Source organism: Nuphar pumila, chromosome 14 (assembly GCF_984573655.1).
Source record: "Nuphar pumila chromosome 14, dmNupPumi1.hap1.1, whole genome shotgun sequence".
NCBI lineage: Eukaryota > Viridiplantae > Streptophyta > Magnoliopsida > Nymphaeales > Nymphaeaceae > Nuphar > Nuphar pumila.
In genome coordinates, this window is record NC_143262.1 from 4,841,164 (window position 1) to 4,867,011 (window position 25,848).

A 25,848-nucleotide genomic window follows, 5' to 3' on the forward strand; every position below is an offset into this window, starting at 1 on the left:
TACATCCTCACAGAGAATCTACCACTCTAGCCGGGTACCTGATCTTGATCATACACGCCCTCGCAAATAATCCTTTGGAGATCAGGTGCTCGACAGACAACCCTACTCAGTGATACATGCATCATTAATCGACTGCTCTGAACCATTGACCGCCTCGGGGTCAATAGCCACAATATGGGCATAAGCATGCATATCAACAATATGCATCGTATCACTTCACATAGAAGCATATAATCCTACGCATCATGTTATTGCCACGAGGAACATTACAATCCCCAAATAGGCCCTAAAAGCATGCGTAAACGACACATGAGAACGCGCAGATATGGCAATCCAGTTGATTCTATGGACGAAGAGTAACTAACTCTACCCGTCAGCCAAACAAAACAACTGAATAAGACAAGCACTCATAACAATGCTCGTAAAACATATAATTACCATAAAATGGCTCAGTCCATCAACAAGTAATTAAATTAATCGTAATGCATAAGCCATTGCATCACAAGCCATTCATAAGCAATCATACGGCAGCAGTTATATCACAATATGTAAGCAGCTTATAAGACAAGCGACCACATCAATCCTAGTTGCCACAAGTTCGTAGATTACGAGTTGTATGCAATCACATCAATCATAAGAGATGCAAGCCAACAAGTGCTACGCTACAATAAATACCAAAACAGTTCGACCAAGGGATAAAGCAAGTCACATGCTAATATGTAGCAACTGGCATAATGCTATTATTATAAGCATTTAACTAGTATGCGAAGCTCTTTATTACTCCGCAAAGAACTGCGTAAGTAGTTTAACCAACTAGAGTAACACCTTGATAGGCGTGCACAGCTCAACGAGAAGCATACTGAACTATCGAGCAAGCAAGCAATTTAGTAGTGTAAGCGAATCCGTAGTGCAACCGAATCAATAGTGTAAGCGAATCTCACGACCCAACGACCAGTGTGAACAAACCTTATGTTTCAATAATTACGAACCTGCGGGTATGCGCAGGCAAAACGTAAAACCAACTGAGACTAGTTCGAGCGTCTGTTATTCTATGTATTTTCAATAACCCGAATAGCTAGTTGAGTTTGCTCCAAAGGGACGACTTTAGCCGAGAGAGGATTCCCCAAAGGAGGCTGTGCCACGGACGCATCCAACTTCTGCAGAAGTGTTGAGCTAACTAATGTAGCCCCTTTCCCCTGACTCCAATGACTGGGGAGGTCAGATCGTTGCCCGTAGGGTGGTTGTTTGGAGTTTGTACCGCTCTGTCCTCTCCCTTGACAGACACATAGAAGCGAATAGGTACGTTAGGGATTGCTTAACTAACGATCCATTCTATGCTGTGGTCTTTAAACCACTCGAGCGTCTTGCCTATGAAGGTGAATGTGAGGTCATTTATGTGATTACAACATTTTGCATTTAGCGCTGTTCGAGGTCGCATGACCGTCTTATCCGATCATCGCAGTACTAGACATGTCGTGCACGAGTACAAGTACTCTAGGATGAAGGGGGTATAGCTTCTCAATAGAAGCCTCAACAGGAGTGTTTCACAAAGACATAAAGTTTATCAACTTTACTTTATCTTTTGAAACAGCAGTACCTTGTGCCAACATTATGCATGTGATTATCTCAAATCACATTCGCTATCGGGGTATCTACATGTCTCGCATGACTCGATACCGGCCTCGATAGACGGGATACGGGTTTCTCAATAGAACACCCGCTAAGAAGTTTGCTCGAACCCCCAATTCGGGATCACCCGAGATATGCCAAAAAGGCGAGCAGAACCAGCCAATTACATCCTTCCAAATGCTTCGATTTGGAGCAGTCTTTGATGCTTTTGCGCAACTCCCTAAAATCTCAAGTCGACTTTGCAGGACTGCGCACACGAAGAGCCAGGATCCTTATGAGGTATCCCTCTCCTTAGACGAAGGTGTATCGCCAGCTCCCGAATGAACTCTTGTCGCAAGAGGGAGTAATAGATGTCTCTTGCATCCTCCACGAGGATGCCTCAAACGCGTATGCAATGAGCGAATACCTGAGCGTCATCTGCAATAGCAAGGCAGTATCAACACATATGCAAAAACAAGAGCCTAGCGCAAAGCGCGACGGCAAAGTAAAGACCGTAAGCAGGAGTGCAACGCAGAACCTTTGCGTGATGCACGACGGCAAAGTAAAAGAACTGTAAGCAGGAGTGCAACGCAGAACCTTTGCGTGATGCACGACGACAAAGTAAAGGACAAGGATCGCAAAACCGCGTCCTTGAGTTAAATGCGTACTCGTAAAAAAAAAATATATATTTCTATATATATATATTTCTATATATATATATATATTTCTTTAATGATCCCTTTTTAGTTAATTGAACTTAATTCAATTGTCTAAGTCTTCTGTGCAATCTTCCCCCTACCTTTGGGAGTTGCAAGCTTGCTGGCGTCTGCGAGTGTAAGCGGTAGACGGCTTGGGTCGCGGAGCGCGAGCATGATCCGTTGTACGGGCTGCAAAAGTAACGTTCTTAGCAAACTATCACCGAAAAAATAGAAGGTCAGGGGCACTGTTGCCGTCTTGACATAAATGAAGCAGAGGCAGGGACATCGTGCTCATGCGCACCTGCTATAAGCACAAGGAGCAGGGCAAGGCCACGAGCCCCTGCTGACATACTGTCAGCAAACAACGGGGAGGCAGGATTGCGCCCTTGCCTTATGAAGGCACGAGGGAGGCCGAGACGTCGCCCTGCTTGCCAGAAGAGCAAAGAGACAGGGGACCAAGCCCCCACCCGTTAGCACAAGGGAGGAGGTAGGAGGCTTCGCCCCTGCCTGCCGAATACACCAAGAGGCAGGGGCTTGGCCCCTGCCGGTCGAGCACGTAAACAAGCAGGGGGCAAAGCCCCTGCCTGACGCCCGAGAAGAGGGAGCAGGGAGAGGCTTGACCCCCTGCCGTAACAGGTAGCAGGGAGGGGGTCGGCCCCCTCCCCTACCGTACCAGTAAGCAGGGAGGGGCTCGACCCCTCCTGCATACTGCGAAGGCAGGGAGGGTCGAGCCCTCCCCTGCGATAGACAGAGGCAGGGAGGGTCGGACCCTCCCCTGCGCGCCTAAATAGGGGAACCGAAAAAAAAGGGGCAGGGGCCGATGGTCCTTGCTAGAATAAACAGGGCAAGGGCCGATGGCCCTTGCCGGAATATAAAAAAGGGGCAGGGGCCTATGGCACCTGCCAGGGAAATGAACAAAGGCAAGAGGCGCAGGGGCCAACAACCCCCCTGCGGCTCTTGGAAGCGGAGGCAGGGGCCAAAGGCCCCTCGGTCGGCGTGCTAAATAGGGAAACGAGACAAGTGCCAAAGGTCCCTGTCGGTTTCTTAGAGGAACAAGAAGCAGGGAGGAGGGGCTCGACCCCTCCCCTGCCGTAACAGAGAGCAGGGAGGGGTCGTGCCCCTCCCAGCTAAAAGGGGTCACAGGGAGGGGGTTTGACCCCTCCCGTGGCCACACAGAGAGGTGAGGGAGAGAGACGGGAGAAATAGGGGGAAAGAGGGGCGTACCTGGTGGTCGCCGGCGGCGGCAACATCGGCGTCGGAGGGAGGTCGCAGGTGGCGGCAGGTCGGCAACGCAGACGAGCGAGATGGGAGTCGGAGGAGACGAGAGAGATCGAGAGGCGGTGAGGGAGAGAGACAACGAGGGGGGGTTTCGTATTTGAAACCCCCCTGCCTTGTTTTCTAAAGAAGGCCCGAGAGAGGCGGCGCCTCAATTGGGTCCGGGTTCGGATCCGACCTGAATCCAAGCCAATAATTTTTTTTTGAGTTCTTACAAAGGTACTTGGCAACAGATGCATCCAACTTCTGCAGAAGTCCATTGGATCTACCACCTAGGATAATGTTTGGTAGTCCCTTCCCCTAACTCCAATAACTGGGGAGGCCGGATCTTTGCCTGTGGGGTGGTTGTTAACAACCTGTCTATTGAAGTTTTGTACCAATCCATCCTCTCCCTTGACAAAACAACAAGAAGCGAATGGGTGCGTTAGGTGTTGCTTAACTAACGACCCATTCTATGTTGTGGTCTTTCAACCACTCGAGCATCTAGCCTGTGAAGGCGATCAGTCACCATTTTATGTGATTACAGCATTGTGCATTTAGCAATATTCGAGGTTGTACGACCGTCTCATCCGATCATCGCAGTACTAGCGTGTAGTGCACAACTACAAGTACTCTAGGATGAAAGGGGTGTAGTTTCTCAATAGGAACCTCAAGAAAAGTGTTTCACAAAGATGTAATGTTTCTCAAACTTTACTTTTGACATTCTTTATCTTTTGAAACAACCAATTGCTTGTGCCAACATTTGGCATGCGATCTTCTAGAATCTCATATGCTATCGGGGTATCTACACGCCTCGTAGGACTCGATACCGGCCTCGATAGACGGAATACAGGTTTCTCAATAGAACCCCGCTAAGAAGCTTGCTCAAGCCCCAATTCGGGGTTACCCGAGATATATCGGATAGACGAACAAAACCAGCCAATGACATCCTTCTAAATACTTTGATTTGGGCAGTCTTTGATGCTTTTGCGCAACTCCCTAAATTCTCCGGTCTACTATTCTGGACTGCTCACTCGAAAAGCCAGGATCCCTGCTAGGGATCCCTCTCCTTAGACGATGATGTATCGCTAGCTCCCGACTCCAATATTCTAAACTTCTCGTATTGTGGATCCTCCTTCTGGCCATCAATAATTCTAGTAAGGATCTCAGGAAGAACCACTAGATTTGATAATCTGATGTTTCCTTTGTCGTCCTCACATGACTTCCAGTCAATAAATGCTTCCATTAAATTCCATCCTTTACTCACTAAACTGGACAGTGTACCCTTGGTTTTGCGACTTAAAGAGTCAGCTACAACATTTGCTCTTCTAGGATGATAGGAAATTAAAAAATCATAATCTTTTATAAATTCCAACCATCGCCGTCGCCACATTTTTAACTCTTTCTGAGAAAAGATATACTTAAGACTTTTATGATCTGTGAATACTTCAAACGTCTCCCCGTACAAGTAATGTCACCACATCTTTAAGGCAAAAACCACGGCTGCTAACTCAAGATCATGAGTTGGATAATTACGCTCGTGGTTCTTAAGTTGGCGAGAAGCGTAAGCTATTACCTTCCCATTCTGCATCAGAATGCATCCCAATCCTGTTCCTGACACATCAGAGTAGACTGCAAAACCACCATGGCCTGTTGGTAAAACTAAAACTGGAGCAATTTTAAGTTTCTTCTTTAGTATCTGGAAACTCTCCTCACATTCATCCGTCCATTCAAATTTAATTCCTTTCCTTAGTAACTTGGTCATGGGCATGACAATTCGTGAAAAATCCTGAATGAATCTTCTATAGTAACCCGCCAGACCAAGAAAACTTCTAATGTCACCGACATTTTTTGGTTGACTCCAACTCAATACAACCTCAACCTTCATCGGGTCCACCGATACGCCATCACAGGATATAACATAACCTAAAAACATGACCTTCTCAAGCCAAAATTCGCATTTGGAAAATTTCGCAAACAGTTGATGTTTTCTGAGAGTCTCCAATACTATTTTAAGATGATCTTTGTGTTGCTCTGCAGTCTCCGAATATATGAGAATGTCATCAATAAAGACGACCACAAAAGTATACAGATAAGCGCGAAATAGCCTATTCATCATCTCCATAAATGTCGTAGGAGCATTTGTAAGTCCAAAAGGCATTACTACAAATTCGTAGTGACCATACCTAGCTCAGAAAGCTGTCTTCGAAATATCCTCACTTCTAATCCGCAGTTGATGATATCCGGATCTGAGGTCGATCTTAGAAAATACCTTAGCTTTCTGCAATTGATCGAACAAATCCTCGATACGTGGTAGTGGATATTTGTTCTTAATTGTAGCCTGGTTCAACAAACGATAGTCTATACAAAGTCTTATGGAACCATCTTTCTTTTTCACGAAAAGGACTGGCGCCCCTCAGGGTGATACACTTGGTCTGATAAAACCCTGTTCCATTAATTCTTGGAGTTGTTTCTTCAGTTCCTCTAACTCTGCCGGAGCCATGCGATATGGTGCTTTCGAAATAGGTGCAGTCCCAGGCACCAACTCAATTTGAAAATCTACCTCACGCCGTGGAGGTAATCCTGACAATTCATCCGGAAATACATCTGGAAATTTTCGCACCACTTCAAGTTCTAAAGGAATGGATTTCGATTCACAGGAAAGTATATTAACCAAAAATGCTCTGCATCCTTGCCTTAAATACTTTTGAACCTTTAATACCGATATAGCTTTGGAGGTTGCCACCCGTCGAGAGAGTCAAAACTCAACTTTTGGATGCCCTGGTCTGTTCAAAATTACCTTCCCTTGGCGACATAAAATCTCAGCATAATGCTCAAATAACCAATCCATTCCCAGTATAACATCAAACTCCGTCATATCGAGAATGATTAAGTCAGCATTAAAGGTTTGCCCTTCTAACACAATAGCTACCTCAGGAATGAAATTTATACATATGGAGTTATATCCTATAGGGTTGTACACATCCAAAGCATATTTTAGAGTTTCAGTATGTGCATCAAAACGTTTTGCAAACTCAATAGAGATGAATGAATGTGTGGCACCACAATCAAACAATACTAGTGCAACATGACCACCGACCATTACTGTACCTTGCACCAATTCCGTGTTATCGAGTTCTTCCGCAGTAGTAGCGTAAACCCGTCCTGGTACCCGCTTTTGCACATTCGACGGAGGAGTAGGTTGTGGTGGTGGAGGTTGTTGCGGTGCAACCCCAACTTGTCTCTTTTGCATGTCAACAATCTTCTTACGACACTGCCGAATATAGTGGCCCATTTTGCCACAGTATAAACACGCGCCGGTGTCCTGAGGACAGGGTTGCCCATTATGAGTCCGGTTGCACTTGAAACATGCCTTGTTTTGTCCCTGATGTTGTGGAGGACGGTCTCCACCCGAGATATGCTGCTTCTTCTGCGGTGACTGATATTTCTTGCCACCAGGTTGCTGCTGTGTGGAAGCTCCCCTTTTTTCTGACATGCCACCTTGATCCTTTCGAGATCGCTCCCACTCTTCGTTCAAGGTCGTGGCTGCTTCGATGGCCGAGGCAAAAGTGGATGGCATGCTAGTCATTACTTTTACTCGCAACCTATCTTTAAGACCACAGACGTACTTAGTTGCCCGTGCTTTGTCATTTCCAAACAGGTTCGGGTAATATCGCTCCAAACTGCGAAAACGAGTAGTATACTCTACAAGACTCATATTGCTCTGAGTTAGTTCCAGGAACTCCTGCTGCTTCTTATCGCGAGCATGTTGTGGAAAGTAGGTTTCCAAAAAGACTTTCCATCCTTCCCAAGGTTCTGCGAACTGAACCATGCGAGCCGTATCCCACCATTTCTGTGCACCCCCGATCAATCAGTATGTACCAAAGTCAGTCAGTCTGTCGTCTGGAACAAGCAGAACTCTAAAGGCTCTCTCGATCTCGGTAATCCAACTGTCGGCACATTCAGGATCAGCTTCCCCAGAGAAGTATGGCGGATTTAGCTTCAAGAACTTGTCATATGTCACGACTCCTGGGTCATGACGTGCAATCTTAGTAGCGACCATCTCTGTTTGGACCCGCACTTGCGCATCCAAGGTTTGCGCTAAGTTGTTAAGGGTATCCATCATAAAATCCCTTTGTTCTTGTCATTTGTTAGGCGAGTTAGAACAATTTTGGTTTCAGCGATACATCTTTCAGAAATCTAGCAAAAGTAACAATATATGTCAATTTTTATAAGATTTGTACTCACTGAGCTACACTACTTAGCATCATGCCCACAATACTAGCTCAATATATATATATATATATATATATATACATACTCACAAAACGCTTGCAGGGAGTGGCTCGACCTCGATGCTTGATGTATTGTTCCCAGCTCTGATACCATAACTGTAACGTCCCAAAAACTTAACTCGGAAATACCGAGATTTTTTTTTTTACATACAGCGGAATCATTTTATAACTCATGGTTAAATGAATGGAGCGATACAGGTAAAAAGATCTTCAAACAATCCACACATCCTTTATTCCACTTTAGTTCATGAAACTTTACAAAAGTACATTTAAAAAAAACGAATCCATGATGGCATATCAGTTACAAGTTGGCCAGGGAACCAATAGATCAAACAAATATCGAAACCTCTTCTGTAACCGCTTGTGGTGACTACTTATGACCTGAGACTGTTAAAAAAATAAGAATTAGACTACCACGTCTAAGCAAAAATTCTGTACTGATAGTGCAAGTATATCGTGAATCGAGTGTGTGGTATGAGTATCATGGTTGAGCTTTAGTGTATATCAAGACAGGTAAGCACTATGTAACAAAGATCTAAATTCATGTACATGAGCAGGTGAGCAGTTATATAACAATAACAATTATGCCACATTAATATGCAGGTGAGCAGTTATTTAACAATAACAAATATGCAACATTAATAAGTAGGTGAGGTATGCCATAGTCAATGTAATAATATGTACACTTTCAGATAACAATTTAATCACCTCGTATCCACAAAGTTAAGAATTTTACTAATTTACAAGTTGATAATATAAAACATCTGAAATACAACTTACATATATCTCTCTAGTGTCTCCACTGGTTGTGACACCTAACTCTTCTAAATGATGTTTAATTATCTTATCCCGTGGGTACACACGGGCACAGATGACCATCTCAGAAGAGAACGTTCGGGGGTATATTATTCCAAGTATTTTATTAACCCGAACATTCTAACGGAGACTGAATCCCCAAGGGAGCGACCAATAGCCGAGAGAATCTCTCAAGGGCTCAACTCAAAACAGGATGCATCCCTAACTTTTGCAGAAGACGTGAAACTACCACCTAAGACACATAGGTAGTCCTGGTCCCTAACTCTGAGGACGGGGACCAACGAGCCGCTTCACGCTCGAAACACAACACAAGTCCTCGAAGTTTTGTACCACCTACCCTCTCCAAGGTAAGCTTTAAAAGCTGGTTACATTGTTTAATTATTGTTCCGAAATTCAGGGCATTTCCCCAACTTCCTCCTACTACCATAGCAGTAGATCCCAACCTTAGTCACTTTACCAAGGTATATAAACCATCCATATCCTTTTTCCACATCGATTTCTTAATCCCACTCAGAGTGCTCCGGTGCTTTTAAACCAGTCCAGCACACAATAATTACAATTGAGTTTTCATCACTCTTATTAACATAACACCCAAGTCAATAGCACAAGTACCCGCATTGGGTAACCCATTCATATTGCCCCTTTAGGCAATACACATATCCATATGTCACTAAGTGCACCATCATATGATTGAAACCAATATAACAACCTCATTTCTCAAACGCAATTAACATGTTGCATACAAGCAATTCAAATCATACATTTTTTGACAAAAAGCAGTTAATGCATATGTTCGATCATTTGTTTATGATTCCACTTACTTCACTGATGTACAACTCCTAATCTAAAATAGAAGTTGGAATGTAATAAAACTTACAGTTTTATGTGGAATCTAGGCCGAAATTAATAGAAACTGTAAACCCATTCAGCCTATTTCAGTTATACAAACACAGGAAATTCAGTGCACAAGAGAAGTGACGACTAGGTATCATTAGCTAACATACTGTAATTCTTAAAACAAAACATAGATCACTCAGTCATTGCACAACATTTTACCGAATAATTAAGTCCCATATATCATGCTGAGTTACGCAAGAAAACAATAAAGCCAACTAGACTTCGTTCAGCCATATGAACTAACTATTCTGTAACATTTCAGTTCAGCTAATATATAGCTTGTGCAATAACAATCGGTTCAGCCACTTACTATACTTTACAGACTAAGTATCCTACAACATTTTGTGTTACGTAGGAAAACAAAGAAAGAACCATATTCCATTCAACTAACAGAAATTCATGGTATGTTTTACTAAATGAATTAGACGCATGCGGTGAATCAGGAATTTACGTAAACCTGTTATGTTTCACTAAATGAAACAAACACCAATCGGTTAACAGGGATTAATCTGAACCTTTTAAGTGCTACTGAATTAAACATACTCAAATTAGTATAACAGGAGTTACATAAACCATGCTATGTAATATTAAATGAATAAGACTCAAAAGATCGGTTAACAGGAGCATGTTAAGTTTAACTAAATGAAACAGACTCCAACGCACCCAAATAACACAAGTAAGAAAATCAGGGAGATATTACAGATCAGAACAGTATTTTTAGGTATTTCTTGCCAATCGAAAACAATATTTTTTTTTTCATTGACCGCACCAAGAAAAATTAAACAAGAATCGGCACCCCTCATCAAGTTTTACCTGATACTACAACAAAAACCCCAAATCGATGGGATTAGGTATTGCCAGGTTAGGGTTTAGCAAGAAAACCCCAAAATCGATTTGATTTGGGGATTTCTGGTTTAGGGTTAGGCAAGAAAAACATCTTCCCCTCCCAAGACTATCGTTACCCTTACCGGTAACCCCAAGCCGCAGTGTTGGATTTTCCGACAAACAAGAACAGATTGAAAAGCTCGTATATGCGATAATAATCGGGGTTTCCCTTGACCGACCCAACCCCAACCCGATTCAGTGCACACCCAACAATATCAGAGACAGAATCCTACCTTTTTCCGGCGACAAATGGAGAAGAAAGAGGCTAACGACCGATCCCCTTCTCCAATCCCCTTTTTATTGAGCGACCCCCCCCCCCCTCTCTCCGAGAATGACGGGGTCGATTACCTTCTGTAACCCCCTCCTCTCCCCTTCTTGACGCTATGCAAGAATCGTGCCCTAGGCACGATTCTTGTAATCGGGCCCCCTTTTAAAAAAAATGTCGGGTCCGGGTCCGAGCCCCCGCGACCCGCGATGCCGCTGGATCCACCTTTAGCGTGGATCCGGGTCGCTCGTGAATGACGGATCCTCAGTTGGATCCTTGTGGGTCCAACTGTGGGTCCGACCCCTTGTACCAGATTTTTTTCTTTTTATCTTATAAATAATATTAATTATTTATTCAATTTAAAATTAATATTATGCATATAATTTCACACCCATTTTGTGGGTTATTTACGGATTCGGGTATTGGGTCCTAGGCCCAAATCCTATAATCCTATTCATTTCTTCCGGTTATTACACCCTTCCCTTTGATATGGGCCTCCATATTCCCGGCCCAAACTTGATAATTCACTCCATTTAATTTGAAGCCAAGGGAGAAGTGCGAATCCTTTTCACCCATTAGAGAGAATAGAAGGAGAGGTAAATACGTACCACAATATGAAATAAATTCCTACTTGATGTAGGATGCTTCTAAAATATTGAATGAAGGACCGAGTCTTCACTCCAACCACCACACCTTGATGGCACACTTTTCGAGATGCTCCAACAAAGAGAAAGGATGCCCGATCTTCTTTTTTTTTGAACCTTGCTTTGATACCATGCAAAAATACCTTCGAAGATGTGCACTATAAGCACCAACACCATAAAAGAATATGTGTTCAAACACACACCAAGAACACTTGAACAAAAGTACCAAAAATGTACAAAGGGGACACCCACAAATGCATAAGTTGAATCCAATAAGAGAGGGTGAGCTCTAAAGGCTCTCACAAGAATACATCTTAAAGGGGGGGGGGGGGGAAGCCCCCTATTTATAATACAAAAGGAGACCAAGTGGGAGGGGCGCCTAATAGACGTTGGAGCCCCTCCAACGGCTAGAATTCTAGCCGTTGGAGGGGGTCCAAGGTCTACCCCCTCCCACTTTGACTTAGTCAAGGCAATAAAAAATTAAGAATTAAAAAAGAAAGAAATAGAAAAAGAAAGAAAGAAATAGAAAAAGAAAAGTAATAAAAATTACATGCATGTTCACAGTTGTGAAGATGCGTAAAAAGGGAGAATGCTAAAATGACCGAAATGCCCCTAGGGCTTACAAAATAGAATATATATATATATATATATATATATAAGAGTGACACATTTTAACAATGCTTTCCAAAATACTGGTGGAAGTCACAAGCACTCCACCACCAAGCAAATGCCACCAATCACGAGCGCTTTGAATAGAGATTGCAAGAGAGCTTCAACACTTTCAAATTTGGAGTGACAGTCTTCCCAATGTACCGAAAACAATTTCAGCTTGATCATCAAGCTCTTATACCATGTAAGGAAATGAGTTCCTCCGAGGATATTTACTAAATCACCAAAAGTTGACACTGAAAAGAGTTCTACCAAAATACCAAAATGAATACACAAAGAACCACAAATGGGTCCGCTCACAAACACCCACTAAAGGGCACAAGAACAAGGAATAAAAAATAATATATTTATTGATCTCAACCCATGAAAGAACCTTACATTTGAGTGGGGGTTTCACCCCTATTTATACACACAAGAGTCTCCAAGCGAGACGTTGGGAGAGGTCCCAACGGCTCCAATAGAACCATTTTGCTCTCTCTCCAATGCCTCTCTACTTTGAAAAGAACTAAAAAGGAAAAAGATAAAAAAAGAGGCTAACCTAGTTAATATTTACTAGTTAGGTACAACCTAACACACACACACACACACACATATATATATATATATATATACATACATACGTTGTATATACATTTACATTTTTAACAGGATCTAGCCATGTTTCTATGCTACCACGCATTGTCCAACTAGCTACCAGAATAAAAAGTCAACTGGTCTTGTATATTTGCTGACCTAATTGTAACAAGTAAATGAATAACATTCAGATGTAGTTACATATGTGTGTATAATACATATTTTTGGCATGTATATAATACATATTTTTGTATGTAAATTTTCATAATACATTTAGTACATGAGTCTATGCATGCATACATACCATACATATGTGTGCAAGCACATGCATGCACACATGTCTGCTATTTGTGCTTGACTTCATTCAATGGTTAATACTTCAATTATGTTTAATGTCTAAAAATTCAAGCACTTAGCAAATAAAGTGCACTTCTCATTGTTACCTCTAATGTCTTCTTGTGGGTTTTGGACAGTCTTTTGACTTGGGATACCATCTACTGGTTAAAGCCATTCAAGAGCTTCGAAGACAGAAGAGTTGTCTTGTCACAGTAGGCATAGGCGGTCCCAGTGGCTCTGGCAAAACTAGGCAGGTGCTGGATCTGTGTTTTGTCTGTTTTAGTTGTTTGTTTGTTACTAGGATGTAATGCATTTGTTTTTGTGCCTTTTAAAGTTTAGCAAAGAAGATAGCATCGGTCTTTGGTTGTTTTATCATATCAATGGAGGACTATCAGAATGAACTCGATGTTGGAAATGAATTGGAGTCAATAAACTTTCAGGACTTAAGGACAAGTCTTATGGTATCTAACTATGCCTCAAACTCTTATCTATTGTTATTACTGGAAAAAGGACAATTTGCTCATGCTGCCATACATGTATGCAATTGCAAACAGGATTTGTTAAAGGGAAATGCTACACAAGTACCTATATTTGACTTTCAGAAGAAGATACGTGTTGGGCAGAGGATGTTGGATAGTTGCTCATCTGGAGTGGTATTGTGTATTTTTTTTTCTGTGGTTCTATGTTTTTCTTCTGATTCATAACGAAATCTGTAGGTGATTATTGATGGCGTTTTTGCATTACACCCATCATTGGAAGACTTGCTGGATTTTCGAGTTGCAGTTGTAAGTCTGAGTGCTGTATTGTTTCTATCATCTGAAATGAACTCTTGTGATATTTTATTGTCTTACCTGAAAATGGTTCAGGTTGGTGGTGTTCATTTTAGTCTATTGAGTAAAGTCAACAACGATATTGGAAATATGTGTTCATTGGAAAGCCTTGTCCACAGCATCTTCCCATTGTTCAGAAATTACATTGAACCGGACCTTAACCATGCACAGGTTGTTAGGCTGTGACTTGTTAAAGCTGCAAATGCTTCTCCTTGGAGCCTTTTGGCTGTGTTCTTCTGGTTGCTTTTTTTGTCCCTTTTGCAGATCAGAATCAACAATAGCTTTGTCTCATCTTTTAGGGAGCCAATCTACAAGCTAAAGTGCAGTAAGGTGCCTATACTTGCTTTTGACAAATCATTGTTGTTTCCGTCTAATATTGATGGGAATTTTTGTGACAATTTATACAAAAACTTATATAATTTTGGTGACAATTTATACAAAAACTTATATAATTCAGTTTTATAACTTGTTGCACTTGGTATTTTGTTTTGCAATGAAGTTTTGGCATATAATGAAAGTGAAAACTTTCACAGAAGAAACAAATGGCGATCTGTGGCCTTGTATCTATAATAAAGTATGCAAAAATACAAAACAATAGCCTCCAAGGGCTTACAAGAACATAAACACAAAGTGCAAATGCACAAGTCCACTATTGGAAATAGCCAACATAAGCAATATAAACAGCTACTATGGGCAGTACAATGCACTAAGGCACAAGAACAACAATAGAAATAATAACATTGTATTCATAATAAACTCACAAAGGAGTTAGAATGCTTAGAAGAGCATTAAAGAACAAGAGGGGGGTTCAACCTTATTTATACACAAGAGGTAGTCTCAAATAGAGTTGTTGGACTGTTCCACTATTCAACTCTATGTTGACTAGTTCAAAAAGAACCCAACCTCTCTATTTGGTCTTTGACCAAATAATCCCTATAAAAACATAAAAGAACAGAAAAAATAAAATAAAGTAAAAATACTAATGTGCCCCTAATAGGCACAATAACAAGGGCTGAAATGACCAAATACCCCTAATGGGTATTTACCTATTACATCATTATAAATACATATATATACATATGTATATATATATATATGTATGTATATATATATGTATGTATATATATATATATATATATATATACATACATATATATACATACATACATATGTATATATATAACACTCCCCCATCAAACTTACGGTGTGATAACCGAAAGTTTGAAAATACAAGTCCTCAAAGGTCTTAATAAAATACGAGTCTTCGAAAGTCTTCATTAAACACATATCTTCAATTCTTCATTGATAATCTTCGCTAAATGCCTTCATCGGCTATCTCCATCATGAAATGATGCATCAAAAACAAAATTTCTTTCTCAACCCATATCATCTTTAAGAACATGCAGAGAGAACAAAAACAAAGGTTTCAACTACATAAAGGAAAACATCTTAACTAAATAGTTTTGAAAGAAAACATTTTAACACAATAGTTAAAAAATAGTTATGTAAATAATTTTAAAATATATTTTGAACAAGAATAACATAGATTAAAGTAGATGAATATAATATATATATATATATATATATATATATATATATATATATATATATATATATATATATATATATATATATATATGGTGAAGTTTCCCTGTAACGCCCAAAAAATCCAGGATTTGTAACTTTTAGAATAGTTTAGAAAGCTTTGAAATCATACGATTATCAGAGTTTAAATAGTACTTCAGCGGAAAATGATATTTTTAAAACCACAAGTCAATGGACCTTGAGCGCATTACAACGTAAACTTTCTTTTGTCGAATTCCGCACAACTATTGAAATCAAATGGTTTCGAAATGCAGTTTCAATAATTGAGAATTTGTTCATGGGATTTCACAACTCATTATATTTGTTGAAACCAAAAAGCAGTTTATTAAAACAGTTTCAGTAACTCAAGGTTTAATTAAAAGAGATTTTTTGAAACACTTCATACTAAATTTACCAACATGTCCTCAGGAGCGAAACGTCAGGGAAAGAGCTCTGTCTTGATCTCATCACGCCATCGTGTCATCGCAGACTGTATCACCTATACATCACCTTGGAGGTTACACCTGACTCCGAGTGTAAGCAATCAATGTCTCGATTGTGGGTGTGAGCGAGATCCGTTGCGTGAGCTGAGGGTCGTCGAGAAGGCAGCGGTAACAATGATGAACAAGAGGGGATGGTAGTCACAGGTGGCCTGCCAGAGAAGGAACCAACACGTGTAACGACCCCAACTCATGCCCCTCGAAAATGTGGATTTTTTTTCTAGATGTGACAATATTCCCAGAGACCTGGGGTCTTTACAGTTTCACTCACCGCTGGATAACCACACACCACAATAGAGCTTACACTTATCTTCCATACCAAAACAAACCATTATTCATTTATTGAAATACTAATAAATATGTCTAGAGACACTTGCATAAATGAATTTTTCAGAGTGCAATAACGATTAAATGAACAAAAAGGGAAAACAAAAGCAGAGCCATGATGTCCCTTTGTGATTTATCCAGCAAGTGTGTGACACCCGTGACTTGCCCAGACACCAGTCGCTTCACTGAGTTCCTGCTCCTGTGAAAAACCATAAAAAGGAGAGGTCAGAAATCCGAAGGATTCTGTGTACAGATCCCTCTAATGAAAATAAATGAGCATAAAGAACACAAGTACAATTTTATGCAATTCTCCTTGAGGAAAAGCAATTATTACATCTACTCAATCCAACTTAAACATTCATGCAACATCTTTTAAGTATGTAAAGACTTTAATCAATAACAGGTATTCACTTTGAGTAAGCAGGGTATTTCACATACATTAAAGAGTATCCATCACCCATCCAACAACATATATCAGGGAAGAGAAACAGATCATGCATGATCTAATGCATAGCAAAACTATGCATGATATATGTATAATGTATGAACACCTTATTTTCTTTCATTTAAGTTCATGTTTCCATATGCATGCCCTATTAAATGCATACAATTTAAGTTCCTCTTTTTAATTCCCATCGCCCGCGGATACACCAAACGGGTAAAATCCCCGAGGTCAAGTTAGGTTCCCAGGGTAGCTTAGCACACAATTTGTATTTTATTACTGGGTTCCAACTTAGCCCTCGACCGAATCACCTTCGGAACATTAGACCTCCACATCTAATGTCGGGGACACAAGGGACACCCCACGCCCACAAGTGCCACTTCCTTGGTACCATAACAATCACAGCTGTGACAAACATACCACCTCCAGGTAAAGTGACAGACTCTCCCTAAAACCGTGGCCAGAAGAAGGAACCTCAATATCGGGTTCAGGGGGTCTATTTTAAGCACACAGAGTTTTTGTATCCTCACAGTCTCTCCAAGACCGAATTTCTAAGATCGCCATTCTCCAGATGGAAGATCCCAGAGCATAAGTTACACTGTTCTTATTTCTTATATTTTTATTAAAGTCGATTCTTTAAGTTTGCAACCCCATATGCAAAAGTAAAGTGAAAACCCGCATCCTCCCTTGCGGGAACCCTTACGGGACTCCAACCCGTGAGGACAATGGGAACATTGTAGTAGTGTGCCCTACCAACTTGTGTGGTTAAAGTGATGCAAATTAAACATATAAGAACACAACCAAGTTCCCGGCTCTCCAGACCGGTGATGATCCATAAGGCCATCGATGCATCACACAACAAAACCAAAGTGATGTGTTATATAACATCATACTATTGTGCCAAATGCATGTGCACCATACAAAACAAGGTCAATCATAAGCATGTGTTTTTTTTTCATATACATTCTCACTACATGTACTACCTCCATCCCATACGGGTATCCCCGAATGCACATTTCCTACGAATGTGTGCACGCGAATAACCCCTCAATTTCGCACACTTATGTTAAATGAGGCATCACTAATCTAGTAGAAGCATGACTATACATTTTACATGTATACTCATAACATTGCTCATTTCCATCAAAATCTGCATCTATTAAAAACTCCCCACTCCTCCTGTCAAACTGAACAACATATCACCGAAGGAGAAACGAAGGAATTATATACATTGTTTTTTTTCTTTTTGTTCTAATAAACAAATCCAGCCCAACCGACCCTGTCGGCTGGGTCTGTCAGTATATGCACAAGCCCGGTCTGGGCCTGTGTATGCTGTCAAGACCTACAGCATAGAGAAAATCCCCTATATGAAATTCTGTATTTATTTTATTATATATATATATATATATATTTATTAAACCCACAAAGGGGCAAACTCACAAAACCCATACAAGGGCACATAAATAATACAATCATAAAAATATGATGTTTTATTAATGAGAAAGGATGCAAGAAACATAATGCATAAATCCCTATATAAGGCAACACGATGTATAAACACATAAAATAATGTTCACTAAAGGATCATAGGACAAGAAATATCATAACCACAAGGCACAAATGCCTCAATCCCAAAGGCCACTAGAAAGCCAACAAGTGATCACTCAATAAATAATTTTAACATTAAAACACATTTAAAATGCATTCATAAATCTTATAGAAGAGATCATGAATCCCACAAGGATGAATGCAAAAATCCCATAAGGGACATGAGGAAAACATGCTCAAAAACTTATGTACGAGTAAACAAGCTTTATTCATTAATGTGCATGTAAAATATAAGACAATCTCAAGTATATGCCAATAGGATAAAATTATGAGTACAAATTCAAATTTACAAACAAGATACTTATAACCACTAAGAACCAACCACACATAATCTTAATACTTCTCAAATACATAAAGTATTTAAGTTTCTTATAAGAGCAAGTCAAAGAAATTTTAAACACAAGTTTAAGCAAGATCTCATAAGATCACACATATGAATACAACAACAACAACTACGCCTTCATCCCAAAACAATTGGGGTCAGCGATATGAACCAAAAAAGAAATTCATTTTGGGTCTTCCACATGAATCCTTTTCCTCCAATCATTTCTATCCAACGCCATGTCCTCGGTGAGGTTCAAAGCATTCATATCCTTTCCTATCATCTCCATCCAAGTCTTCCTAGGCCTACCCCGACCTCTTTTAACTAATATATTTTCCCATTTCTCCAACCTTCTAACTGGAGCATCATTAGGCCTTCGCCGAATATGTCCAAACCACCGTAAACGATTCTCTCGCATCTTATTTTCAATGGGTGCAACACCTACCTTCTTACGTATCTCTTCGTTCCGAATCTTATCTTTTATTGTATTTCCACACATCCATTTAAGCATCCGCATCTCAGCTACACTCATTTTTTGAATATGATGTCTCTTGGCAGCCCAACATTCCGTACCATATAGTAAAGCGGGTCTAATAGTCGTCCTATAAAACTTTCCCTTCAACCGCAATGGCATTCTACGATCGCACAACACTCCAGTAGCACTTTTCCATTTCATCCACCCAACCTTTATCCTATGATTTACATCTCCATCAATTTCTCCATACTTTTGAATGATGGATCCCAAATATTTGAAATAATCATTCACCGGTATATCTTGCTCACCAAGCTTCACTACACTCCCATCACTACTTCGTTGCTTACTAAACCGACATTCCATATATTCAGTCTTACTCTTACTCAACTTAAAACCTCTAGCTTCCAATGTCTGTCTCCATAATTCTAACTTAGCATTAACCCCAGCTCTAGACTCATCAATCAAAACAATATCATCAGCAAACAACATACACCACGGTACATTTTCTTGAATTGATCTCGTAAGCTCATCCATCACTATCGCAAATAGGAAAGGGCTTAAAGCAGATCCTTGATGTAACCCAACCGTTATCGGAAAATTGGTTGTCACCCCTCCACAAGTGCGGACATTGGTTACTACTCCTTCATACATATCTTTAATTATACTAATGTACTTGAGAGAAACACCTTTCTTCATCATTGTCCACCAGAGAACGTCCCTAGGTACTCTATCGTATGCCTTCTCTAAATCAATAAAAACCATATGCAAATCTTTGTTCCTCTCTCTATATCTTTCAATAAGTTGTCTAAGAAGATGTATAGCTTCCATAGTTGATCTTCCAGGCATAAAACCAAATTGATTCTCCGATATCATGACAACCTTCCTCAACCTAGACTCAATCACCCTCTCCCAAAGTTTCATAGTATGACTCATGAGTTTTATACCACGATAGTTTGTGCAATCTTGTATATCACCCTTATTCTTATATAAAGGCACCAAAGTACTCTTCCTCCACTCATTAGGCATCTCACCTACCCATTTGGTCTCTTGAAGACATAAAATATCAATCTTTCTCCTACACATAACATCTACTAACTCTACCAACTTACCAGTTAAAGACCCTATGTTCCAAGTGGCTAACCTAATTTTATGGTCTTGGACTAACTTCTTTACCCCCACTCGTCCAACAAAGTGAGGGAACCCTTGCCTATTTGACACCACACCCGGGCGCCGGTGTGACGCGTCGCTTCTGGGCGACGACCTAGCAACCCTTGCACATTTATCACTGCCTCCGGGCCTAGAGAGTACAGCGCGTCGCTCAGTAGGGAACGCCCCAACGAAATTCTCATATTGGTTCATTTTCATAGGATATGACAAAGTTTTTATGCTGGCTGTCACAGGCCTACCGCAACCCTCCTCCTTTATCCGGGCTTGGGACCGGCAGTGTATAACTACACAGGCGGAGTTAAGATCACACATATGAATATTACACAAAAATATTATGCAAAATTAAAAACAAAAATTTGAAATCATTTCAAACTTATTTAATCAAGATTGAAAAAACAACACCAATATGAGCTCAACTAAATCCAAGATAAGGATTAAAACACAACAAATTTTGAAAAGGCAAGAAAACATAAAGACATTCAAAAGCGCTCAATCATATGCTTAGGATCAACCAAGAAACAAAGAATGTCTCAAAAAGATTTTAAAGGAGAAATAACCAACTTTTAATAATTTTTCCTTTTTCAAAACAAATGCTTTCTCATACAAAATGCATGAGATAGGCAACAAAAGCAAGAATAAACAAAAGTTTTTTAAAATACTTACCGGATTAAGATTCTCTTATCTCTACGCTCAAAGAATCCCGAAATGACCATTAAAAGCCAAGATGGTTGTATCCTGGCTCTAATATCAAGTAATAAAGTATACGAAAATGCAAAACAATAGCCTCCAAGAGCTTACAAGAACATAAACACAAAGTGCACATGTAGGCAATACAAACAACTACTATGGGCAATACAGTCCATTAAGGCACAAAAACAACAATAAAAATAATAACATTGTACTCATAATAAACTCACAAAGGAGTTAGAATGCTTAGAAGAGTATTGAAGAACAAGAGGGGGGGTCACCCCTAATAGAGCTGTTGGATTGTTCCAACAACTATAAATATAACTGTGGGACTGTTCCAACAGCTCTATTGACTAGTCAACTCTATGTTGACTATTCAAAAAGAACCCAACAACTCTATTTGGTATTTGACCAAATAGTCTCTATAAAAACAGAAAATGACAAAAAAATAAAATAAAATAAAAGTACTAATGTGCCCCTAATAAGCACAACCTATTATAAGGGCTGAAATGACCAAAATACCCATAATGGGTATTTACATATTACATGATTATAAATATATATATACAACTTAATAGTATCTTTTTGTGGAGGTTTTATTGGGAAGGTTGCAAGAGTGTAGGCATATATGCTTTATGTTGGTGTTTTTACTATTTTCAGAGCTAAGCAATGTTTTTTCTTATTATCATTTCTTATATTTGATGTTTCATTATTATGTGGATAATGTAGTTTTGGATTTCATTAATGTCACCTAACCTTCTAATATTTACAATTGGCATCCTTTTATGACCAAACTGTATTATGTGTGACAGCCGCTAGATTTGCTTGCAACTTTCCCATTTCATGGAAGTGAAACACGAAGCGAGGAGTAAGTATGATTGTCCCTGCCATACTCAATATTGTTGTCTTCCATAAAAGTGGTGCCTGTTGATGCTTTATTTCTTTCTCCAGTTCCTGTGTTTGTTTCTAAAGCAGTCAGCACTGATTGTGCTTTACCTTTTTCTCCAGTTATATCGAGATGTTCCTAAGATCGCCAACAGCTAGTGAAGCAGCTCAGGTTAGTGACTGGATAAAGGTGCGACAATGTGGAATTAGATACTACTTATCACTTGGTGATCAGAGGCTTGTTCATCAGAACTACATTCTGAGACCTAAAGCTGAATTTGAGGTGAATTTACCTTCCATAATGATATTTGATATGACATTTTTCTATTTTACATTGATTTGTATACATGTTTGTGATGTATCCCATGTAACTTCCTCAAGGTTCCTTTTTTTTTTCTTTACAGAATGCCCCCCTCCTTGCCAAAGCTAGCTTGGATATAGGAGAGGGTGTTAAAAATGTAGATGTATACTATATACATACTTATTTGTATATATATATGTTAAGTTAATATCTAATTAGTAAATAGTCTAACTAGGTTAGTTTTCTTTTTGTTTATTTTTAGTTTCTTTTCAGCCAAAAGCGGCATTGGAGAGAGAGCCCAACGGCTCTAGCCGTTGGGATATCTCCCAATGTCTCTTTTGGGAGGCCTTTGGCTGTGTATAATTAGGGGTGAAACCCCCTCTCATTTGTAAGCTTCTTCTATGGATTGACATCAATAAGAATACTATTTTTCAATCCTTGTTCTTGTGCCCTTTAGTGGGTGTTTGTGAGTGAACCTATTTGTAGTTCTTTGTGTGTTCTTGTTGGTATTTTGGTAGAACTCTTTTGAGTATCTACTTTTGGTGATTTAAGTGAATATCTTTGGAGGACCTCATTTCCTTACATGGTATCAGAGCTTGGTGATTAAGCTGAAATTGTTTTCAGTATATTGGGAAGCATGCCACTCCAAATTTGAAAATGTTGAAGCTCTCTTGCAATTTCTATTCGAAGTGCTCGTGATTGGTGGCGTTTGCTTGGTGGTAGAGTGCTCGTGACTTCCACCTTTACTCTCATTCTTTTCTCTATTCTTTTCTTTTGTTTTACCCTTGTAAAAATGGATGACAATGAAAATGTCATCATAAAACCCATTAAGCTCAATGATTCAGACTATATAATATGGGCTTCAATTATGAAGCACCTCATATTGGGAAAAGGATTGTAGGGACTAGTAGATGGAACCGATCCGAGACCCAAGCTAATCCTCACCAAAATAGGAGAGAAATGAAAGTTTTCCTCTGCATCTGCGTTGAGAAAGAGAAGAGAGAGAGAGAGGGAGAGAGAGATCAATTACGGCTGTCACGATTTCAGTAAAATGAAATCGTGACCTAACTTGTATATTTAAGTTACATTACGGTATGGGTCCGGGTCTGGTGTATCCAAACCTGATAAATGTAAAAATAGTTACAAGTTACATGGATCGGGTACATGGATTGAGTCAGATCCTATGCACCTTTTTCACCCCCCCTCAAGTTGATTATGGTTTTGAACCATGAACAACTTGCTTTTAAGCATCCAAAAGCGGTCCTTGGTTAACCCTTTGGTAAATATGTCTGCAACCTCAGTGCTGACAAACTCAGGCTCAATCTCTTTTTCTTCAACCTTCTGTCTCACAAAGTGTTGGTCGATCTCAATGTGCTTGGCACGACTGTGATGTACCGGATTGAAAGACACGTTGATGGCACTTTGATTGTCACAGAGCAAGGTAGTGTGGGAGATCTTTTCTCCTACTTCAGTTAGAAGATGCCTGATCCATGTGACTTCGGTAGTGGCAGCAGCCATGGATCTATATTCAGCCTCAGTGCTTGATCTAGCGATAGCTTTTTGTTTTCTACTGCTCCAAGAGACTAAATTTCTTCCAATGAAGGCACAATATCTTGATGTAGATCTTCGTTCGTCAGAATCTCCTGCCCAGTCTGCATCACAATATACACTAATTTCATGCTCGTCTTGGCCATATGACTGTGGTAAATATATCAATCCATCTCCAATAGTCCCTTTCAAATATCACAGGATCCTCTTGACTGCTTCCATATGTCCAGTACGTGGCGCATGCATAAATTGAGACACTTGATTGACTGAATAAACAATATCAGGTCTAGTGAATGTGAGGTATTGTAACATTCCTATTATGCTATGATACTTGGTGGGGTCATTACACAGATCTCCATCATGAGCGTTAAGTTTTTGATGAAGTACACTCGGAGTTCCCAGAGGTTTGCAGTCTTTCATGCCTGCCTTGCTGAGAACGTCTACGGTGTACTTGTGTTGAGTGAGTGTCAAGCCATGAGTCTGGTTATCAACTTCTACACCAAGGAAATAGTGTAGAACTCCAAGATCTTTCATTTTGAACCTTTGACCTAATAAGTCTTTTATTTCTTAGATATGGTTCGCAGAGTTTCCTGTGATGATGATATCATCGACATAAATTAATAATAGAGTGGTCACAGACGGGCTTTTAAAAATAAATAATGAGTGGTCCAGCATGGAACGTGAAAATCCATGCTTGTGAATCTCTAGCGAGAAGCTATCAAACCAAGAGCGAGATGCTTGCTTCAGGCCGTAGATGGCTCTTTTTAGCTTGCATACATGGGTTTTACAATTTTGTTCTTGATATCCAGGGGGTTGTTCCATGTATACTTCCTCCTTCAAATTCTCATGTAAGAATGCATTTTTTACATCAAGCTGACTCAACTTCCATCCATGTTCAACAGCCAGGGAGATGATGATTCGAATCGTTCTCATTCTTACAACCGGACTAAAAGTCTCATCATAGTCTTGCCCTGCTTCTTGGGTGAATCCTTTTGCTACAAGCCTGGCCTTATATCGTTCAATGGTTTCATCTGGTTTGTACTTGATTTTGTAGACCCATTTGCATCCGACAACATTTTTATCAGGTGGTCTAGGAACAACTTCCCATGTTCCACATTCATGCAAGGCTTGCATTTCATCATTCATGGCTTCTACCCATTTCATAGAAGCGGCTGCCTGATAATACATGATGGGCTCTTCGTCCTTATTGATGGCAGTTAAAAACAATTGAAGATCCAAAGAGAAGTTGTTATAACTAACCCACCTGTCAATAGGATGTCGTATGCGGTTTGATTTTCTGACTGCAAGAGTATGAGAAGGCGCAGGATTGGCGACTGAGACATGATCTGAATGGCTTGGTGTTGTCGGTCTCTGTCTAGAATAGACAATGCCTTTATATCTGCCCGGTACTTCCTCTGCATTCTGTGACCCCGACGTCCAAGTGTTCTCAAACACCTCTTCTTCTTGTTGCACACAATCTGAGAAACATGCTTCATTGGAGCCAGCAAAAAGTTCTGAGCTCAGCCAAGGATAGTAAATTTCTGTTGGCATATTCGTTGTGTCAGCTCCGTGATCAAAATTTTGTTCATCAAAGACAACGTTTCTTGAGGTTCTAATGCGTTTGTTGGTGGGATCATAACACCTATATCCTTTGTAATCATCTGCATATCCCACAAATCTGCACTTTTGGGCCTTGTCTTGAAACTTGTTTCTCATAGACTGATCGATATGCACATAGCAGACACATCCAAAAACACGCAGATCATAATAACTAGGATGAGTTCCAAAAAGACAGTGATAAGGAGACTTATTTTACAGAACAACCATAGGCAATCTATTTATCACATGCACGGCTGAATGGAAAGCTTCTGTCCATAGGTTGATGGGAAGATTGCTGTCATGGAGCATACTCATGGCACTTTCAACGATATGCCTGTGTTTTCGTTCAGCAATTCCATTTTGTTGAGGGGTGTGAGGACAGAACACCCTTCTTTCTATTTCGTTATTTTGAAGAAAAGAAATAAAATCACGGGATGAGAATTCCCCACCTCCATCACATTGGAAAAATTGAATGGGCTCAGAAAATTGATTTTTGACAAGGGAAAGAAAATTTTGAAACAAAGAGAATACTTCCGACTTATTTTTTATGAAATATATCCAAGTGTATCGAGAATAGTTATCAACAAATATTAGATAGTATTTACTTCCAGATCCAGAGGCAATTGGGGCGGG

At 40.0% G+C, this 25,848-nt stretch overlaps 1 protein-coding gene across 6 annotated transcripts in view; it reads left to right on the plus strand.

Moving 5' to 3' along the window:
* LOC149816142 (uncharacterized) overlaps positions 1-25,848 on the plus strand; it is a 235,932-nt gene that overhangs the window by 14,496 nt on the left and 195,588 nt on the right. For 5 of the 6 annotated variants that reach the window (XR_016427639.1, XM_089987332.1, XM_089987333.1 and 2 more), the window contains exons 2-9: positions 13,078-13,190; positions 13,275-13,401; positions 13,495-13,593; positions 13,657-13,725; positions 13,807-13,941; positions 14,035-14,100; positions 21,695-21,750; positions 21,891-22,050. Coding sequence is in view for 5 of the 6 variants with exons in the window: in XM_089987332.1 (XP_089843458.1) it covers positions 13,078-13,190; positions 13,275-13,401; positions 13,495-13,593; positions 13,657-13,725; positions 13,807-13,941; positions 14,035-14,100; positions 21,695-21,750; positions 21,891-22,050 (825 nt within the window). In the remaining variant the exon portion in view is untranslated. Of the gene's footprint in view, positions 1-13,077; positions 13,195-13,274; positions 13,402-13,494; positions 13,594-13,656; positions 13,726-13,806; positions 13,942-14,034; positions 14,101-21,694; positions 21,751-21,890; positions 22,051-25,848 lie in introns of all 6 variants that reach the window. The other variant, XM_089987335.1, reaches the window with a different exon arrangement.